The sequence below is a fragment of the Myxocyprinus asiaticus genome, chromosome 46 (assembly GCF_019703515.2).
Source record: "Myxocyprinus asiaticus isolate MX2 ecotype Aquarium Trade chromosome 46, UBuf_Myxa_2, whole genome shotgun sequence".
NCBI classification, from domain to species: domain Eukaryota; kingdom Metazoa; phylum Chordata; class Actinopteri; order Cypriniformes; family Catostomidae; genus Myxocyprinus; species Myxocyprinus asiaticus.
In genome coordinates, this window is record NC_059389.1 from 25973083 (window position 1) to 25990866 (window position 17784).

At 40.9% G+C, this 17784-nt stretch overlaps 1 protein-coding gene across 3 annotated transcripts in view; it reads right to left on the reverse strand.

The window, feature by feature from the left end:
- Nucleotides 1-4111: 4111 nt before the first annotated feature.
- The window catches only part of LOC127435826 (mixed lineage kinase domain-like protein), a 33655-nt gene continuing 19982 nt past the window's right edge, over nt 4112-17784 (reverse strand). For all 3 annotated transcript variants that reach the window (XM_051689567.1, XM_051689566.1, XM_051689565.1), the window contains 8 exons: nt 14767-14941; nt 14540-14640; nt 12301-12436; nt 12099-12183; nt 11769-11908; nt 11646-11695; nt 11399-11542; nt 4112-5729 (listed from right to left, as the gene is read on the reverse strand). In XM_051689567.1, coding sequence (XP_051545527.1) covers nt 5689-5729; nt 11399-11542; nt 11646-11695; nt 11769-11908; nt 12099-12183; nt 12301-12436; nt 14540-14640; nt 14767-14941 — 872 coding nt within the window. In that variant the 3' untranslated portion in view covers nt 4112-5688. The remainder of the gene's footprint in view (nt 5730-11398; nt 11543-11645; nt 11696-11768; nt 11909-12098; nt 12184-12300; nt 12437-14539; nt 14641-14766; nt 14942-17784) is intronic.

Consider the following 17784-nt stretch of genomic DNA (forward strand, 5'->3'; position numbering starts at 1 on the left):
CAGTATCTTCTGTAGGCGTGGCTTGGGAGGCACTTAAGGCGGTTCTTAGGGGTCATCTCATACAGTATGCCTCATTCACCAAAAAATCCAAAGCACGAGAACTTGTGGAGTTGGAAGGGAATATTAAAAGTGCAGAGGCAGAGCTGAAGAGCCAAATGTCATCTGATGGCCTCAGAGAATTGACCCATTTGAAATACAGATATAATACTATTTTGTCGCGGAAAGTGGAGTTTTGGTTATTCAGGTCAAGACAGTCATACTTTGAGTCTGGGGACAAAGCAGGAAAACTTCTGGCTAGATATTTAAAACAGAGAGATTCCTTTTCTACCATTCCCTTAGTGAAATCTGCTGGTGGTGAAATTTTTACCTCGGCCATTGATATTAATAATGCCTTTAAAGAGTTCTATCTTGAGCTTTATAGTTCCACGTCTTCGTGATGAAGATATTAGAAACTTTGTGGAACCATTAGAACTCCCTAAATTGACGACTGAGCAAAAAAATTATCTTGACTCCAAGATAACCTTGGAGGAGCTTGACGAGGTAATTAAGGCCCTGCCTACTGGCAAGGCTCCGGGGCCAGATGGCTTTACTGCTGAATTTTTTTAGATCTTGTGCTACAGAACTGGCTCCACTTTTGTTAGAAGTTTATATGGAATCATTAAAGAATAGAAAGCTTCCTCCAACAATGACACAAGCCCGGATCAGTCTGATTCTTAAAAAGAACAAAGATCCAAGCGAGTGTAGAAGTTACCGTCCAATTTCCCTGATCCAGTTAGATGTAAAAATGTTGTCAAAAATTCGGGCTAACCGATTAAGTAAAGTTATGACATCTCTTATGCATATAGATCAGGTGGGTTTTATTAGGGGCCGCAGCTCTTCTGACAACATTAGGTGTCTCATCAATATTATGTGGTCAGTGGAGAATGTTTAGACTCCGGTCGTGGCCATCTCACTTGACACCGAAAAGGTGTTTGATATGGTAGAATGGGATTATCTTTTTAAGATTTTGGAATTTTATGGGTTTGGAAATGCTTTTATTGGATGGATTAAGTTACTGTATAGACACCCTGTAGCAGCGGTACAAACAAATGGATTAATTTCAGATTATTTTACTCTGGATAGGGGCACTCGGCAGGGTTGCCCTCTTTCCCCATTATTGTTCTGTCTTGCCCTGGAACCATTAGCAGCCGTGATAAGAAAGGAGGATGATTTTCTAGGGGTGACGGCGGGAGGTGTGGCGCATAAGCTTTTACTGTACGCGGATGATCTTTTATGATTCGTCTCTGACCCCACTAGATCTATGCCTTGCCTCCACAGAATTATCTATTCCTTTTCTAAATTTTCGGGATACAGAGTTAATTGGTCTAAATCCGAAGCGTTGGCTCTGACTGCGTATTGCCCAATAACGTTTTTTCAGCTGGGCGCCTTTCAATGGCCCAAACAGGGCATTAAGTATTTGGGTATTTTATTTCCAGCAAATTTATGTGATTTAGTCATAGTTAATTTTGAGCCTTTAATAAAAAGATTTTAGAGTGATGTGAGTAGGTGGGCTTCATTACATTTATCTATGATTGGGAAGGTTAATGTTATTAAAATGAATTGTATTCCAAAATTCAACTACCTACTACAATCTCTCCCTGTAGATGTCCCCCTCTCTTATTTCAAGCATAGCGAAGTCCTTCATTTGGAATGGAAAGCGTCCCAGGTTACATTTCGATAAGTTACACAGGCCGGTTGACAAAGGTGGGCAAGGCCTACCCAAGATTTTGTTTTATTATTATGCATTTGGTCTCAGACATTTAGCTCATTTGTCACTTCCACCTGAGAGAGCCCCTCCCTGGTTTGGAATTGAACAGAAGGGGTTAATTTATATAACTGATTCCATATTTTATGTTGTGTTTATTGGTTTTTGTGGATGGAATCAATAAAAATGTTAATAACAAAAATTTACATTTATATGTATAACAAGCGCTATAATGATCCTGTCACTTTAAGAATTTAACGTGCATCTCACAGACTGGCACAGATGTTGCGGTTCATTTGAGATGAGAGAGAAGTCTCAGTTTTTAAGCGCATCCGCGCTATTTGTGATTAAAATGAATATTTATTTTTACCTTTTTAACTGACTGTAAAGAACAGAGAGGGTATTAAAAGACACATTATTCAATGAAAAAAAGAAAAGAAAAAAAAAAGACACTTCTGATTGCTCAAAACACCTTTGGGGTGCGGCCAACCTCAACTCAACCAAATTCCCACCTCTGTATTTCCATCATCAATTCAGTGTTGACTGATATAATGTGATTTATAATTCAGTCCCTTTAACTTTAAAAGATCCTAACAGCTACACTTTTAAACAGTATTTCAACATACAGTATTTGTGATATTATTTTCAATGGCCATGAGAATAGTATTACTAAAGAATTACATTATTAGAACATGTCACATCAACTCAGTACTGGCCGAGTGGGTTGATCAGACATAAACAATTAATTCTTTAAATATTCCAGGGAATTAATCAGAATTCCCATCTCAAGCTAAATTCCTTGCATTATTACATATAAGCCTGAATGATATGGATAGAAGTCCCAGCATTGCTAAATCCTCTACATATTTTTGTAAAGACACGCAGGCAAGCTTAGCCTGAGGTCTTACATTTAATGATGGAGAATTATTTATTTTTTTTGAGTCCGATTTCTAAACTGATAATTTTTCTTAATCCTACAGTTGTATGGGTTGACGCTTCCTGCATCTGCATCAACTGTCTGTAACAGATAACAGGGATGTGCTTGAGGGCACATGTAATGCGGGGAGTAGACATACAGGAATGACAAAGGATATACAAAAGAAAAGATACTTAACTGCTAATTGTCCTTGCTCGGTAGACTCGCACAGGTAGACTCGCTGGTCATTCTATATTTACTTACTTTTTTATCCACTATCCTCCCAATTTGGAATGCCCAATTCCCTCTACTTAGTAGGTCCTTGTGGTGGTGCGGTTACTCACCTCAATCCGGTTGGCGGAGGACAAGTCCCAGTTGCCTCCACTTTTGAGACCATCAATCCGCGCATCTTATCACGTGGCTCACTGTGCATGACATCGCAGAGACTCCCAGCATGTGGAGGCTCATGTTACTCTCCGCGATCCACACACAACTTATCACGTGCCCCATTGAGAGCGAGAACCCCTAATCACAAACACGAGGAGATTACCCCATGTGACTCTACCCTCCCTAGCAACCAGGCCAATTTGGTTGCTTAAGAAACCTGGTTGGAGTCACTCAGCACACCCTATTTCGAACTCGTGACTCCAGGCGTGGTAGTCAGCGTCAATACTTGCTGAGATACCCAGGCCCCTAGACTCGCTGGTCTTTACACAAGTAGGTCTTTACACAAGTAGGGCTTCACACGAGCACTGCCACTTCCGCTGCCATGTCAAATATAGACGCTGCTATTGCATCAAGTGACAAAAATCTTGACATGCCTAACTATTTAGCACAACAAAGCTAGTGCGCGTGGCTAACCAGAATTGAGGGTCATGTGAGATGATAACACAGTAACAAATGCGACTGCAGTGCACAGAAAACAAACAACACTAAACCTAGCAATGGATACTCCTGAGACAAGTAAACACAGTGAAATACACATTTAAACAATGCAGTACACAACAATGTAAACAAGCAGCTCTAGCCTAAGCAATGGATAATACTCACAGCTTAGAAACCTATTAGAAACCTCATCGCAGCAGTAGTAACTTTTTTTTTTTTCAGCATAATACAAAGTATATTAAAAATTTACACTAAATAATTGTTTAATTTCAAATGAATATAAGATTGCTAGATTTATGCTGTTAAAGAAAGTGGAATTGCATCATCACAGTCTTTGAAAAGGGTCAATCGTGTTTGTCGAAGAAACATTTGACTATAATTGTTTTTGTTTTTTGTGTGGAAAATGTTAATATTGAATATTGAAAATATTCATACTTTATTTGATGTCCTCTGAAAGACGTCAGGACACAGTTACAATGAAAATGAAGAAAAGTCTTATCCACTGAAAAATAAAGTTTTAGGTTTTGAGCTAACTTTCTTCCTTGAAAAATACTCTGCAACACTACTTGTATGAATGTATAAAAAGTTTTTTATTTTTTTTTTTTTTTTTTAAGATAGCCCTTGTGAAATGTATATATGTACAGTATGTAACATAAAAAAGAATGAGTTTGTTACAAAACTGGTATCAGGTTAGATACTTTGACCATGCATTCATTCTCGTTTCTCATTTATAAGAGTAACATGAGGTACCTAGAGAGGATACACACCGTTTTTTCTTTCTTTTAAAAAAATCTTTAAATCTCGAGAAGAGCATGCTATGGATTATACTGTGTCAGCCCTCATTCCCAAATTAACATTTATAACATCAGCAAGGACACCTAGATTTGCTCCAAGGTAAATCAAAGCTAATAACCTAACGTTAATTTATTCACGTATTGATTCAGGTCTAATAAAAATCCAGAGGTTCTAAAATGTAATAAACCAGCAGCCTTTAAAGACATTAGTGAAGAGTCTATGTTTTATAATAAACTCTCAATAATATTTTTTACATTAGGCCTACACCAAACATTTTTATTTGCAGTAAAAGTAACAATTTATATATAAAACATGATTTAAAAATAACAATACATTTGCGCTACACAAAAAATTTAATATCTTTTAAAAAAGCTTAATACAATTTTTTAAGGAACTTGTGGCCTCCCTGCAAAACAGGCGTAGGTAGAAACACTCATTTTAAAATTAGAATTAGTTTATATTTAATATTTTCTAATAACCTTCCTACAAGGTTGTAAATTAAAATGTGCATGAGATTCTGTATATCACATCCACAAAAAATGCAGCAGGCTGCTGTAACTGTATGGGACAGAGTGACATGAGCTCTTACTCTAGTATCCAGTGTGGTACCTGTTAGATATTGTAAGAAGTGCAACAAATGTATTTTAATCATAAGAAGCCTGTCTGCGGTATGTTGAGCAATTTCACATGATGGATCACCTGAAAAAAAATAAAATAAATTAAAAAAACTATATCCTAACCTTTGGATAAAATTACAGACCAAATGCATAAATGTAAATGGCATGAGAATTACTGCTATACACTGATATGCAATTAGTAATAGAAACAGCAGCGGTAGTAACAATACCAGCTACGTATAGGCAAATGTAACATTATTAACTGAAGTCGATTCACTAATAGAAACATTACAGGTTATAAGCAACAAAAGAAATAAAGAAATACTAAATTAGGTGAATAAGTGGGGATTTGAGAGTAAAAATCACAAAGTGATCACTGGACTTGGAATATACTGTTGTATATCGTATGTCGTATCAATTACATTTACTATGGTTTTATATTTTTGTATTTTTATTACTATTATTGTATTTTTTTATTGAATTTTTGGGGGGAGCTACATAATGTCAGAATTTTCATTTTTGTGTCAGCTAGTTTTTTTGTTGTTCATATTTTGTAGGGGAGAGAATAAAAAATTCTTGAAGTGAATTAATACTCATGTCCAGCCAGGAAATGCAAAAATACATTTGCCAAATACACATGCTTTGGCTAGGCAGATGTACAGTATGAGCGATTGCATCCACATCCTCATCTGATATTCACACTTTGACAGAGACACAAAGGTGTTCTGTTGTCACTCCTCTTCCACCAGTTTGCAAAGCTTATCCACCAACACTGTAAAGGAAAACAAGACAAAAAAATAATGATTTTATAAAATTCACACTAAATTCATAAGTTCACACTGACATTATCTGTTTGCATAATCTTGTGCCTAATGATATCAGTTTTGTGTGTTAGAATCAAGATTATCTTTAACATTATATAGGCACATCAATTAAAAAAAATGGCACAATAACCATTTGCTCTCCTTTGAAATTTCCCACCAATTTAGTTTAGAAATGGGTCAATTTATATACATTTGTAACAAGTTCATGGTCTCAGAAGGAGGAAGCGGGGACCGGTACCACAATCCACGTGAGCTTTATTTGAATTATAAAAGAGATTGCTTTTCAGCACAACACAAAAACGCCCCGAACACTCTGCTGCGTGTGTCTGACTTTCTCTTCCCTCTCTGGCATCTGGCTCGCTCTTAAATCCCTTCCACGCCCACACTGCAATGAGAAACAGGTGTTAGAGAAATCATTGACAGGTGATAATTCGCACCGTTCTCATCTCCCGATCTCACCATTCACAAACTGGCGCTTGACAATGCCCCCACCACCACATACCCCCATCGCCCAACTCAGGCCGGGGAGCCATCCGGCCTGCCAAGTACTCCCCCCCCATTTCTGGAAAGGAAGTCTGTGACAGCCATCTGTGCCCCCGGTCTGTGGACCACCTTGAACTTAAACGGCTGAAGGGCCAGATACCAACAGGTGATCCGCGTGTTGGTATATTTCATGCAATGGAGCCAGTGGAGCGGGGCGTGGTCCGAACAGAGGGTGAAAGCCCATCCCAGGAGGTAGTAATGAAGGGTGAGGACCACCCACTTGATGGCCAGAAATTCCTTCTTAATGGTGCTGTACCTCGCCTCTCTCGCTGAGAGCTTTCGGCTGATGTACAGCACTGGTTGCTCCTCCCCCTCGACCACCTGGAACAACACAGCTCCCAACCCCCTGTCCGACACATCGGTCTGCAAAACAAAAGGTAGAGAAAAATCAGGAGAATGTAACAATGGCCCACCACAAAGTGCAGCTTTCACCTGTATAAAAGCCTTTTGGCACGGCTCCGTCCACTGGACTGGGTCTAGTGCTCCCTTTTTAGTGAGATCAGTCAGCGGGCTGGTGACGTCCGAAGAATTAGGCACAAACCTTCTATAGTAGCCAGCCTGCTCCAGGAACTGTTTCACCTCGTTTTTGGTCTTGGGTCTCGGACAGGTCGCAATTGCTGCGGTCTTATCAATTTGCAGCTGCACCTGTCCATGACCCAATTGGAAGCCCAGATACTGTACTCCCACCCATCCAATTTCACACTTCTTAGGATTTGCTGTGAGTCCCACGCATCTCAATGACTTCAGGACAGCCCTCAGATGCTGCAGGTGCTGCTGCTAGTCGTTACTATAAATAATGATGTCATCCACATAGGCAGTGGCATAAACGGCATGCGGTCTGAGGATTCTGTCCATGAGCCACTGAAATGTGGCCAAGGCCCCAAACAAACTGAAAAGGAAGGGTGACAAATTGGTGTAAGCCAAATGGTGTGGAAAATGCAGTTTTCTCACAGGACATGGGAGTTAAGGGGATCTACCAAAATCCCTTTGTTTAATCCAGTGTTGAATAAAAGTGAGCCACGCCTAACCGAGCAGTTCATCAATTGGAGGCATTGGGTATGCATCAAATTTTTCGATATGGTGCTCTGAGATTCGTACAACTGGGGAGAGTCGAGAACACGTCGGAGAATTCTTTCTGCAACCTGGCAACCTCCGTAAATTGTGACTGTGAGAGATGGTCTCCACATGTGACCAGGATGACACGATCGGTGGCTTTTAGCTTCACCTTCAGTCAAGAATTCCCTCAGAAAAAGCTTAGAAATCTCTCAGGTCAAGAATATATTGAATTTCATTTTTGTTGTTTGAAGGTCCCTCCTCCCAATTTTCCCATAGGATATCGAGTATGCTACGCAGACGACGCCCATACAATAATTAAAATGGGGAGAAAACTGTGGAGGCATGTGGGACCTCTCGTACTGCAAATAATAGGGGCTCGAGCCACTTGTCCCAATTTCGAGCATCTTCGTGCAAGAACTTACGAATCATATTCTTTAGTGTCTGATTAAATCAGGCCATCCATTTGGGGATGATAAATGCTGGTCCGAATATATTTAATCCCCAGTAATTCATCCTGTTTGTGTAGTGTACGTGACATAAACATTGTGCCTTGATCAGTGAGGTTATCTTTCGGAATCCCCACTCGAGAGATTATTCTGAAGAGTGCCTCCGCAGCACTACATGCTGAAATGTTGTGCAGAGGCACTGCTTCTGGATATCGCGTTGTGTAGTCCACCAGAACCAACACAAAGTGATGCCTGCATGCCGTCTGCTCTAATGGCCTGACAAGGTCCATACCAATTCTATCGAAAGGGACCTCGATCAATGGAAGGGTGCGCAATGGCACTCTCGGGGTGGCCAGTGGATACACCAGCTGACATTCACGGCACTGCGGACATCCCCGTGAATGCCCAGCCAATAGAAACGGACCATTAGATGGCGCAGTGTTAATTCCTGCCCTAAGTGACCCACTATTGGATTATAATGAGCTGGTGGCTCTTCAGTATTAATAGTTGGGTTATATCTTCCTTTGTCTGAACGTCCTGTGTCACTCTATACAACTGATCCTTGATAACTGAAATATACGGATATGTGAGTACAATGTCTGGCTGGAGGTGTTGACCATCAATCACTTTCACTTGGTCACATGCGTGCCTAAGGGTCTTGTCTCGTGTCTGCTCCAGAGGGAAATCCCCTTCAGGAAATCCTCTAAGGGCTGGGGATACAGAAATTTCCCTCTCCCTTACGTCATCCTGACGTGGAGCTGACGTAGACAGCCCCGGCTCTGCCTCCACATCCAGTGAATCGCAAACCACACACCGAGACACTTTGTTACAGGACACATCCATGCAAATTTCTCGCAATAAAGTAGTAAATTCCAGCCAATTCATACCCAAGATTAGTGGATGGGTGAGGCGGGGACTAACCGCAGCCTTGACACTATGCTTTTATCCCCGAAATTGAATAATGACAGTCACTACAGGGTAATTGTGAATATCACCATGCACACACCTTTCCTACCCCCCTGCCGCTTGTACCCAAAACCTTGTCTTGAACCAAGCATTGGTGGATGGAGTTTTGGTTTCAGCTCGAACCCATCAAGGCTTGGTATGTACCCCCTAAATACTCACAGGTATACGGTACACTCCAGCTTGATCCAGGGCTGTCTGTGGCGCATCAGGGATCTGGACCAATGTCCCCACCTCCATCTCCGGGCATGGAAATGCCCAGGTTCCCCGCAGCTCCAGCAGACTGGCCCAGACTTCTACATCCGTGGCAGCGGATTCCTCAACCTGAGGGTGAGAGCAGAGAGGGACAAGGACAGGGGAAATGGGCGGGTTGAGCAAACCCCAAAGCCGGGGAACATGTTCGGAAGGGGGAACTCCCCGTTTCCAGGGAGTGGGAACGGGATGGGAGGAAGGGGAGGGGGGAGAGAGAGAAGAGAGAGAGAGAGAGAGAGATGATGACGAGGGCTCACCGGCCCCCAGATAGGCCACTATATGATCCTCTGCCAGCTGGACGGCTTCATCCAGCGATGCCGGGCAATGATGCCGGACCCACTCCATGGTTCCCCTTGGCAGACGAGCGGCAAACTACTCCCTGGCCATTACCCACTTCAGGCAGGCATCAAGGAGCAGCTGGGCATAGACAAACGGGTGGCCAACCTTGCCAAGCATGAGGGAGCAAAAACGCTGGCGGTGTTGTTCTGGAGTGTGGCTGACCCATTGTAAGATAGCCTTCTTCGGGTCTTCGTACTCCAGTCGATTGTTAGCGGGGGGTTGCTGAGTCACGAGCTGGGCTTCCCTGGACAGCAGCGATAGCAGCTGAATTGCCCACTGGGCTTTCGGCCATCTGGAGGCAGTAGCGGTTTGTTTGAAGAGCCCCACGAATGCCTCCGGGTCATCCTGAGGCCCTATTTGGCCAACATGTGTTGGGATATGGTCATTTCTGCCTCCGGGATTGCGGCTGAGGACCTTTCCTGGGTTACCAGGCTCTGCAACATCCACTGGTCCTCCATTTGGGCCTGGAGAAGCTCCTGGAAGTGCTGCTCCTGGGCCAGGAGGGCCTGATGTTGTGTCTGTTGTGTGTCGGAAAGGGCTCAGATGCCTTCGCCCAGCGGTGAGGACTCTGTGGTGGCACCTCTTCCTACAAGTTCCTGGGTTTTGGCACCAGTGTAACAAGTTTGTTGTCTGAGCAGGAGGAAGCCGGGACCGGTTCCACAGTCCACGTGAGCTTTATTTGAATTATAACAGAGATTGCTTTTCAGCACAACAGAAAAACACCCCAAACACTCTGCTGTGTGTGTCTGACTCTCTCTTCCCTCTCTAGTGTCTGACTCTCTCTTCCCTCTCACGCCCTCACTGCAATGAGAAACAGGTGTTACACAAATCATTGACAGGTGATCATTTCACCCGATCTCCATTCACAAACCGGCGCTCATCCACGCCCCACCACAACATTCAAGAGCAAAAGATGCAGAAGGGCCATGAGGTAACTGAACTGGACCTGACTCCCTCAAAGTCAGATATTCCCTTTCATTCACAAGTTTGAAGCTGAAATACAGTAAATAGGCTTATTCACATTATCAATGACGAGCGTGATTCGGAGATTGCATTTTCCCTCTAAGATTACATTTTTACTCCACTGACAGTCAGGTTTTAGGATGGGGTTTGGGCTAAGGCATGTGGTCAATAAAACTTGCATTCCTGTTGACTGTATTACATCATTTACAGCTAGAACAACTCACTCAGCTACTCACATTTTGCCCACTTGTGAACAATTCACCCAGAAACTGGATCTCACCAGACTAATCTCACAGTGAAATCAGAAACAGTAGGTTGACTTTATGTAAAATCAGTTTGTGCTTACCAAAATTTGAAACAATGCCCCCAGTGGCCTAAGTGTTACATGTTGTTGAGCATATGTGCATGCGCAAGCTCCATCTTCCATGTGAAACATCCACAAAGGGGCTCCAAAAGTGAGTTGTGAAGTGAGTGTTTTTAGCTGTACAATATGTAATCGAGTAAAGAGGAATGCATATTTTATAAACTGTACCCCCCAACCCAAACTCCAAACCTAACCTCCCGTGGAGTAAAAATGTAATGTTAGAGGAAAAATGCAACCTCTGAATCACACGTCACTGATTATGTGAACAGAATTCCAACGCAGCATACGAACCCGGGTCTCCCTCGCTGCTGAAGCAATGCACTTCGCACCACAGGGAAAGGTAAAAACACTGGAGCCGATGTAAAATGTCTGATAGGAGATGCCGCTTCTCAGTGAGTTGGCATAACTTGGCCGATCCTAGGGTACTGGAAATTCTCAGAAACAACATGCGACTTCCCGTGTGATCATGTTGATCTCATTTGTGCCCAAACATTCAACAACACTTTCTGCTTCGGCCACTGGGGGCAGTGGTTTGAATTTCGGTAAGCACAGAATGTTAGAACTTTTTATGTTGCCAAATTCACATGGAAATCAGACTGGACTATTTGAGAATGAAATGAAGTGGCAGAACCACAGAAGTTAATGTGATGGCCCACATGTTTGCAAATTCATGTGTGTGACTGGGTCTTACCTCCTGCTGTTGGTCTTTGGAAGGGATCAAAGGATCGGCAGGCATTGATAAGCTCTTCTAGCTGTCTGGGACAGTCTGAGGGAAGTGGCTCGATTACCTTTTCTACAAAAACCTTTTGGTAGATCTGACTGGGGGATGAGCAGTCTAAAAACAGAGTCAATAAGGACATTGAAGGAGCGCATAATGTATTACAGTATGTGAACACTAGAGTAATATTCCTTAGATAAATGAAAGACATCAGTAATACCTTTAAAAGGAACCTGTCGGGTTGCAATTTCCCACAAGACAAGGCCAAAACTGAAGAGAGAATATAATCAGTGTGCAAGCTTAACTTAAATCAGATATGTGTTTGTGTTTATGTGTACTGTACCTGTAGATCTCACACGCCTTGTCATAGCGATGGTTGACACTCTGAAGCTGTTGTGGAGAGCTATAATTTAAGGAGCTGTTCTTTTTGTGTTTATTCTTCTGAAGAGAAGTTTCTGTTTTTGCCAACTCAAAACCTCCCAACTTTTAAAACATGCAAATGAACACGAAGACAGACATACATTAATCTGATTTTTGTTTGTGTAGATCTACACAAGATCTACTTGTGAGTAGAATTTTAAAGCACATCTGAAAATGTAATATATGAGAAAACTATCAAATGAGGTGAGTACTTAAAATTAATGCTAATTTTCTGAAAGTCAAAATCCATTACCTTCACTCTGTAACCAGCGGCCACTAGGAAACTGCTGCTTTTTATGGAACCATGTACTTTAGACTTCTTCTCTGTCTGATGTAATCTGTAAAGATGCCACAAAATTAGTTTCACCTCACAGTACTTTACATGCAAACTCAAATGTCCCCAATAAAGACATATAAATGAGAATGATGTCAAGATAGAAGAACCAGATTTTGACCTGTAGAGTCCCTGTGCTGCATCTAGACACATTTGAGTCTTTCTATCCCAGGGCAGATTGCAGTTACTGTCCAATACTTGTCTAAGACTTCCCTTCTCACAGTATTCCATGACTATCAGGTAGCTTGGATTTGGCCCTGTAGGAAAAGGAATTCATTTAGAATGACAGTATCATTAACAGTATGGCATCAGTATAGAATTCCATCAGCAAGGAATTGTCCACCCATTAATTGAAAATTTGGTCATCATTTACTTAGCCTCATTTTGTTTGTGATCAGTATTATCCATATTGGTCACCGCAACACTAAAAGAGATATTTTTGCAGAATGTCCAAGCTTCTCTTGTCAATACAAAGAAAACAGATGGTGACTGCAATTCTCCTAAATACACCATATAGCGTAAGTGATCTACAGTTGTGCTCAAAAGTTTGCATACCCTTGGAGAATTGGTAATATATGTACCATTTTTAAAGAAAACAAAACTGAGCAGGCAAAACACATTTCTTTTATTTCTTATGGGATTCATATTCAACTGTAGGTTATAACAGAATGGCAAAACCATAAAACAAACATGGCAACAAAGAAAAAAATGAAATGACCCCTGTTCAAAAGTCTGCATACCCTTAGTTCTTAATACTGTGTATTGCCCCCTTTAGCATCAATGAGAGCATGCAGTCTTTTGTAATAGTTGTCTATGAGGCCCCAGATTCTTGCAGGTGGTATAGCTGCCCATTTGTCTTGGCAAAATGCCTCCAGGTCATGCAAAGTATTTGGTCATCTTGCATGAACCGCACGTTTGAGATCTACCCAGAGTGGCTCGATGATATTAAGGTCAGAAGACTGTGATGGCCACTCCAGAACCTTCACCTTTTTCTGCTGTAATCACTGAAGAGTCAACTTGTCCTTGTGCTTGGGGTCATTGTCGTGCTGGAAAGTCCAAGAGCATCCCATGCGCAGCTTTCGTGCAGAAGAATGCAAATTGTCAGCCAGTATTTTCTGATAACCTGCTGCATTCATCTTGCCATCAGTTTTCACAAGATTTCCCATGCCTTAGAGCCCACACACCTACAAAACATCAGTGAGCTACCACCATGCTTCACAGTGGGGATGGTATTCTTTTCACTATAGGCCTTGTTGACCCCTCTCCAAACATAGCGCTTATGGTTGTGACCATAAAGCTCTATTTTGGTCTCGTCACTCCAAATTACAATGTGCCAGATGCTGTGAGGTGTGTCAAGGTGTTGTCGGGCATACTGTAACCGGGCTTTTTTGTGGCACTGGCGCAGCCACAAAACTCAACCATGCAGCGCATTGTTGTTCAAGTATCGTCATATTGTGCTCCTTGAAACAACCACACCTTCTTTTTCCAGAGCAGCCTGTATTTCTGCTGAGGTTACCTGTGGGTTTTTCTTTGTATCCCGAACAATTATTCTGGCAGTTGTGGCTGAAATCTTTCTTGGTCTACCTGACCTTGGCTTGGTATCAAGAGATCCCTCAATTTTCCACTTCTTAATAAGTGATTGAACAGTACTGACTGGCATTTTCAAGGCTTTGGATATCTTTTTATATCCTTTTCCATCTTTATAAAGTTCCATTACCTTGTTACGCAGGTCTTTTGACAGTTCTTTTCTGCTCCCCATGGCTCAGTGTCTCGCCTGCTCAGGGCATCCACGTGAGAGCTAACAAACTCATTGACTATTTATACACAGACACTAATTGCAATTTAAAAAGCCACAGGTATGGGAAATTAAGCTTTAATTGCCATTTAAACCTGTGTGTGTCACCTTTTGTGTCTGTAACAAGGCCAAACATTCAAGGGTATGTAAACTTTTGATCAGGGCCATTTGGGTGATTTCTGTTATCATTATGATTTAAAAAGGAGCCAAACAACTATGTGATAATAAATGGCTTCATATGATCACTATCCTTAAAAGAGTTTTTTTATATGATCAGTCATATTTTCAAAATCAATGCCGAAATGTCACAATTTCTGCCAGGGTATGCAAACTTTTGAGCACAATTGTATATGAATTAATAAGGGGTTTGAACAACGAGGGTGGGTAAATGAATTTTTGGGTGAACTTCTTACAAGTTTTAATAGCAAGTAATGGAAGTAAATGTTGCAGTCAATGGATTACAACCAGGTGTTCATTTAGGGCCCAATGAAGCAAGATTTCAGTTGAGCTGCTTTCCTTGAACTGAGAGGAATTAATTGAGTGATTTTTGAATAGATTAGCCTACCATTCTCATCCTGGACACAGATCCCAAACATTCTTAAGATGTTAGGTGACTCAAAGCGCTTCATGGTCTCTACTTCCTTGTTAAAAATACTCCTCAACTCACTGGAGAGAATGAAGATATGCAACAAGAAATGATAAATATATGAAAAAACATGTGAATACAAAATATATTTCTAGTTTGTTCCTTTCTTATCTATGTAATATTGGAGTCTGTCAAGTACTATTTACCTGGGGCAGGTCAATAGACATGTGTATCTCTTGATAGCCACAGTGAACTTGTTGTACGTCCCTTTGTATAGCTCATAATGGCTGGATTTCATAATGGGCATAATAGGGAAGTCATAGGTCAGTTCTTCTGGTTTAATCTCTCTGATGTCCTGTAGATACACACTGGGTTTTCCCACTGCCAAGACAAATTCAGCTGCTCAGTTGAGACATCATTCAAAACATTATTTAACAGAAAAGTACATAGTTCCTTTGTGATTTTAGTGTTGCCGAAATGCCGTAGTTAAAGTCAACATGAAATGGTATTCACAAACCATTTCACTTCATAAAATTTCTGTGAAATGTGTATTTCAGAGTGAAACAGAGAAGATGAGAAGAAAATTTAATGCGAAGCATGATTTTGTCCTTTGGGAATTGATTAAATGGTAAAAAGCGGGTGTCTCGTACATAGCAAAATGGCAACCTGAGTTTGTTGTGGATTGTGGCGGACTACTTTCCTTCTGAAACAATGCTGCCACCCACCCTCTCGACATATCCAAATGGTGGTAATGCTTCTTTTTCCAAATCAATCGTAAGTTGCTATTACTGCTGTTGTCACTTTAATTATATTTAATATATAACTATTATTACATTTAATATTTAACTTTAAAATATAAATCACATATAAGAAACACCTCGAACCAGTTTTCTTGAAATAAAAAAGAAACAAAATGAAACATGAACATTCAACAGCAAGAATAGAATAACAAATCTACTGGCCACACTTGAGGGAATACTGTAACTTAGTGGGACCACTGTGCTTGATGTTCGCAACAAACACCTTTACGTCTGAACAGATTGATGTCAACCTTAGTCTGAGCGCACCCAAAGCCATCTAATAAAGATGGTTGTGGTATTTTGAATGCATGTGCAGCACCTGGCTAAACTCCTGTTCACTAGGTAAGAGGAAGGGAATGCCAAAAGCAGAAGCTGAGCCTTCTCCCACAGTGCAGAATACCGCCTGCCATGATTCAAGCACATCACGCTCCAGCCAGACGTGCGAAAGGTTGCTTTGGCCTCCTCATTGTTTTGGAGGTCGATTAGGTGCTCCTGGACTTCGGTGCCACTCTCCGCCACAGCAACTTGGAAGGGCTGCACTATCCAATCGGGGATATCCAGAGACTCCAGGTCTCTGAAACATATCTCCATGTCTGCTTTCACCATCCTGAGGTGTTCAGTGTAGTACAGCAGAGCTCCCCTGAAACCTGAATGCCACTAAGAATGCTTTTTAATTTAAATGGATTTATTGATTTTAGCCTAAATAGCTTTTACTTCAAGCTAGAGTTGGGGTACTCGAGTTTGGACTCGGATTTGTGTCCGAGTCACGAGTCCAATTTTAATGGACTTGGACATGTCATAGACTTGGATAAATTTTTACTTGGACTTGACTCCGACTCGGGATTTTTTTCAGAGTCCAGCTGAGTCCATGACATTTGTGATGCAATGAAAAAAATAAAGAAATAAATAACAAAACAGAAATTAATGAACACATCTCTATCTGCATGCAGCTGTATTAGCCCCTGAAGTTGTAGACGTAGCCAGAGTTGTTTCACTGTGTTTATGCAAACACACACACACACACACACACACACACACACACACACACACATATATGCACGTACGCAGGCACACTCATCAGTCAACCAATATGCTTGAATGTTACAACAGAGACTACTGTATAACATTGAATACTGAGGTGACCGGCGTGACAAAAACATCAAGACAGGTATGTATCCAATGTAATAGAAACTAAACAAGACAGTTTCACATGACACAGGACCTGACAACTGGTAAAATTGCATGTGGCATTTGTGCAGCCAAGACGGTGCTCACATTGCGGTTTCATCGTGGTAAAAAACTTAAAATCAAGAACTTCATTGAGTCAAGTCACCCACATCATGTCTCTCACAGTTTACTAAAAACAGCATATCGAAATAAAAATATATAAAAATAGTATTAATATTGGATATTAAGTCTTTTTAGGTGTAATATATCTACACATGTAGGCTTCTGTATTCTGTTGTGGTCCACGCAGTTTTGTCAGTTTCAACTGGTCCATAATAGCTTGATGAATTAACTGTGTAACTTTTTAAATAGTCAGGGGAAAAAAGCGTTATTGCTAAAGCAGACAGCAGCTCTAAACAGATCTAAACAGATAAACAGCACCTATTTATTATTGATTAACTATTTTCAAAGCAATGATGAGGTGCTTAAAATACATTCTTTTACAGCATTTGTCCACCATTCACAAAATTCAACCATTCACAATAAAATATTAGGATATTATGAATCACTGCACTAAAGCACTGTGAGAAATAGGCCTCAGATGGAGCAATGTGACCTTTTTATGCTGATGTTTGCTCATCTGCTTTGTATGTTCTCGGCACTGTCTTGAGCACAAAATGTACTTGATAAGAATGTACTTGTAAGCAAGAGGAAACAACCCCATATATGGAGGATTGAGAAGGTTCGAGGTGGGGGGTATAACCAGCCTTGTGTGTCAAGAACCATATAAAACCCTTGCTTGCTTTTAATAAATCGAAGAACTGCTTGTGACATTCTGTGTCCATGTATTTCTTCCCACCGGTGAATTCATCTCCTGATCGAAGAGGAAGGCAGAATAAAGCATCCGAATTGTATTTTACTAACAAGCACCTAAACCAAAATATATAGTTATAATTTAACTATATAAAATTATATAAGTTATGTAATATATATATATAAACTATATAATTTAATTATAGACTATAAAATAAGTGTATTATTCAATGACAGAGTTTGTGTATGAAGCTAAACTTCATGTTACAAGATGAATTTAGTTGGTTGACATTTGACCATGACATTTTTATCTTAAATGTATATTTATTTTATTTTATTTTATATTGTAAACCACCGGGTAACCTATGCACATCTTTTTTTAGCCTATATCTCTGACACTTTTTAAGGACAATTCTGTTAAATTTATTATTCAAAATTGTTATA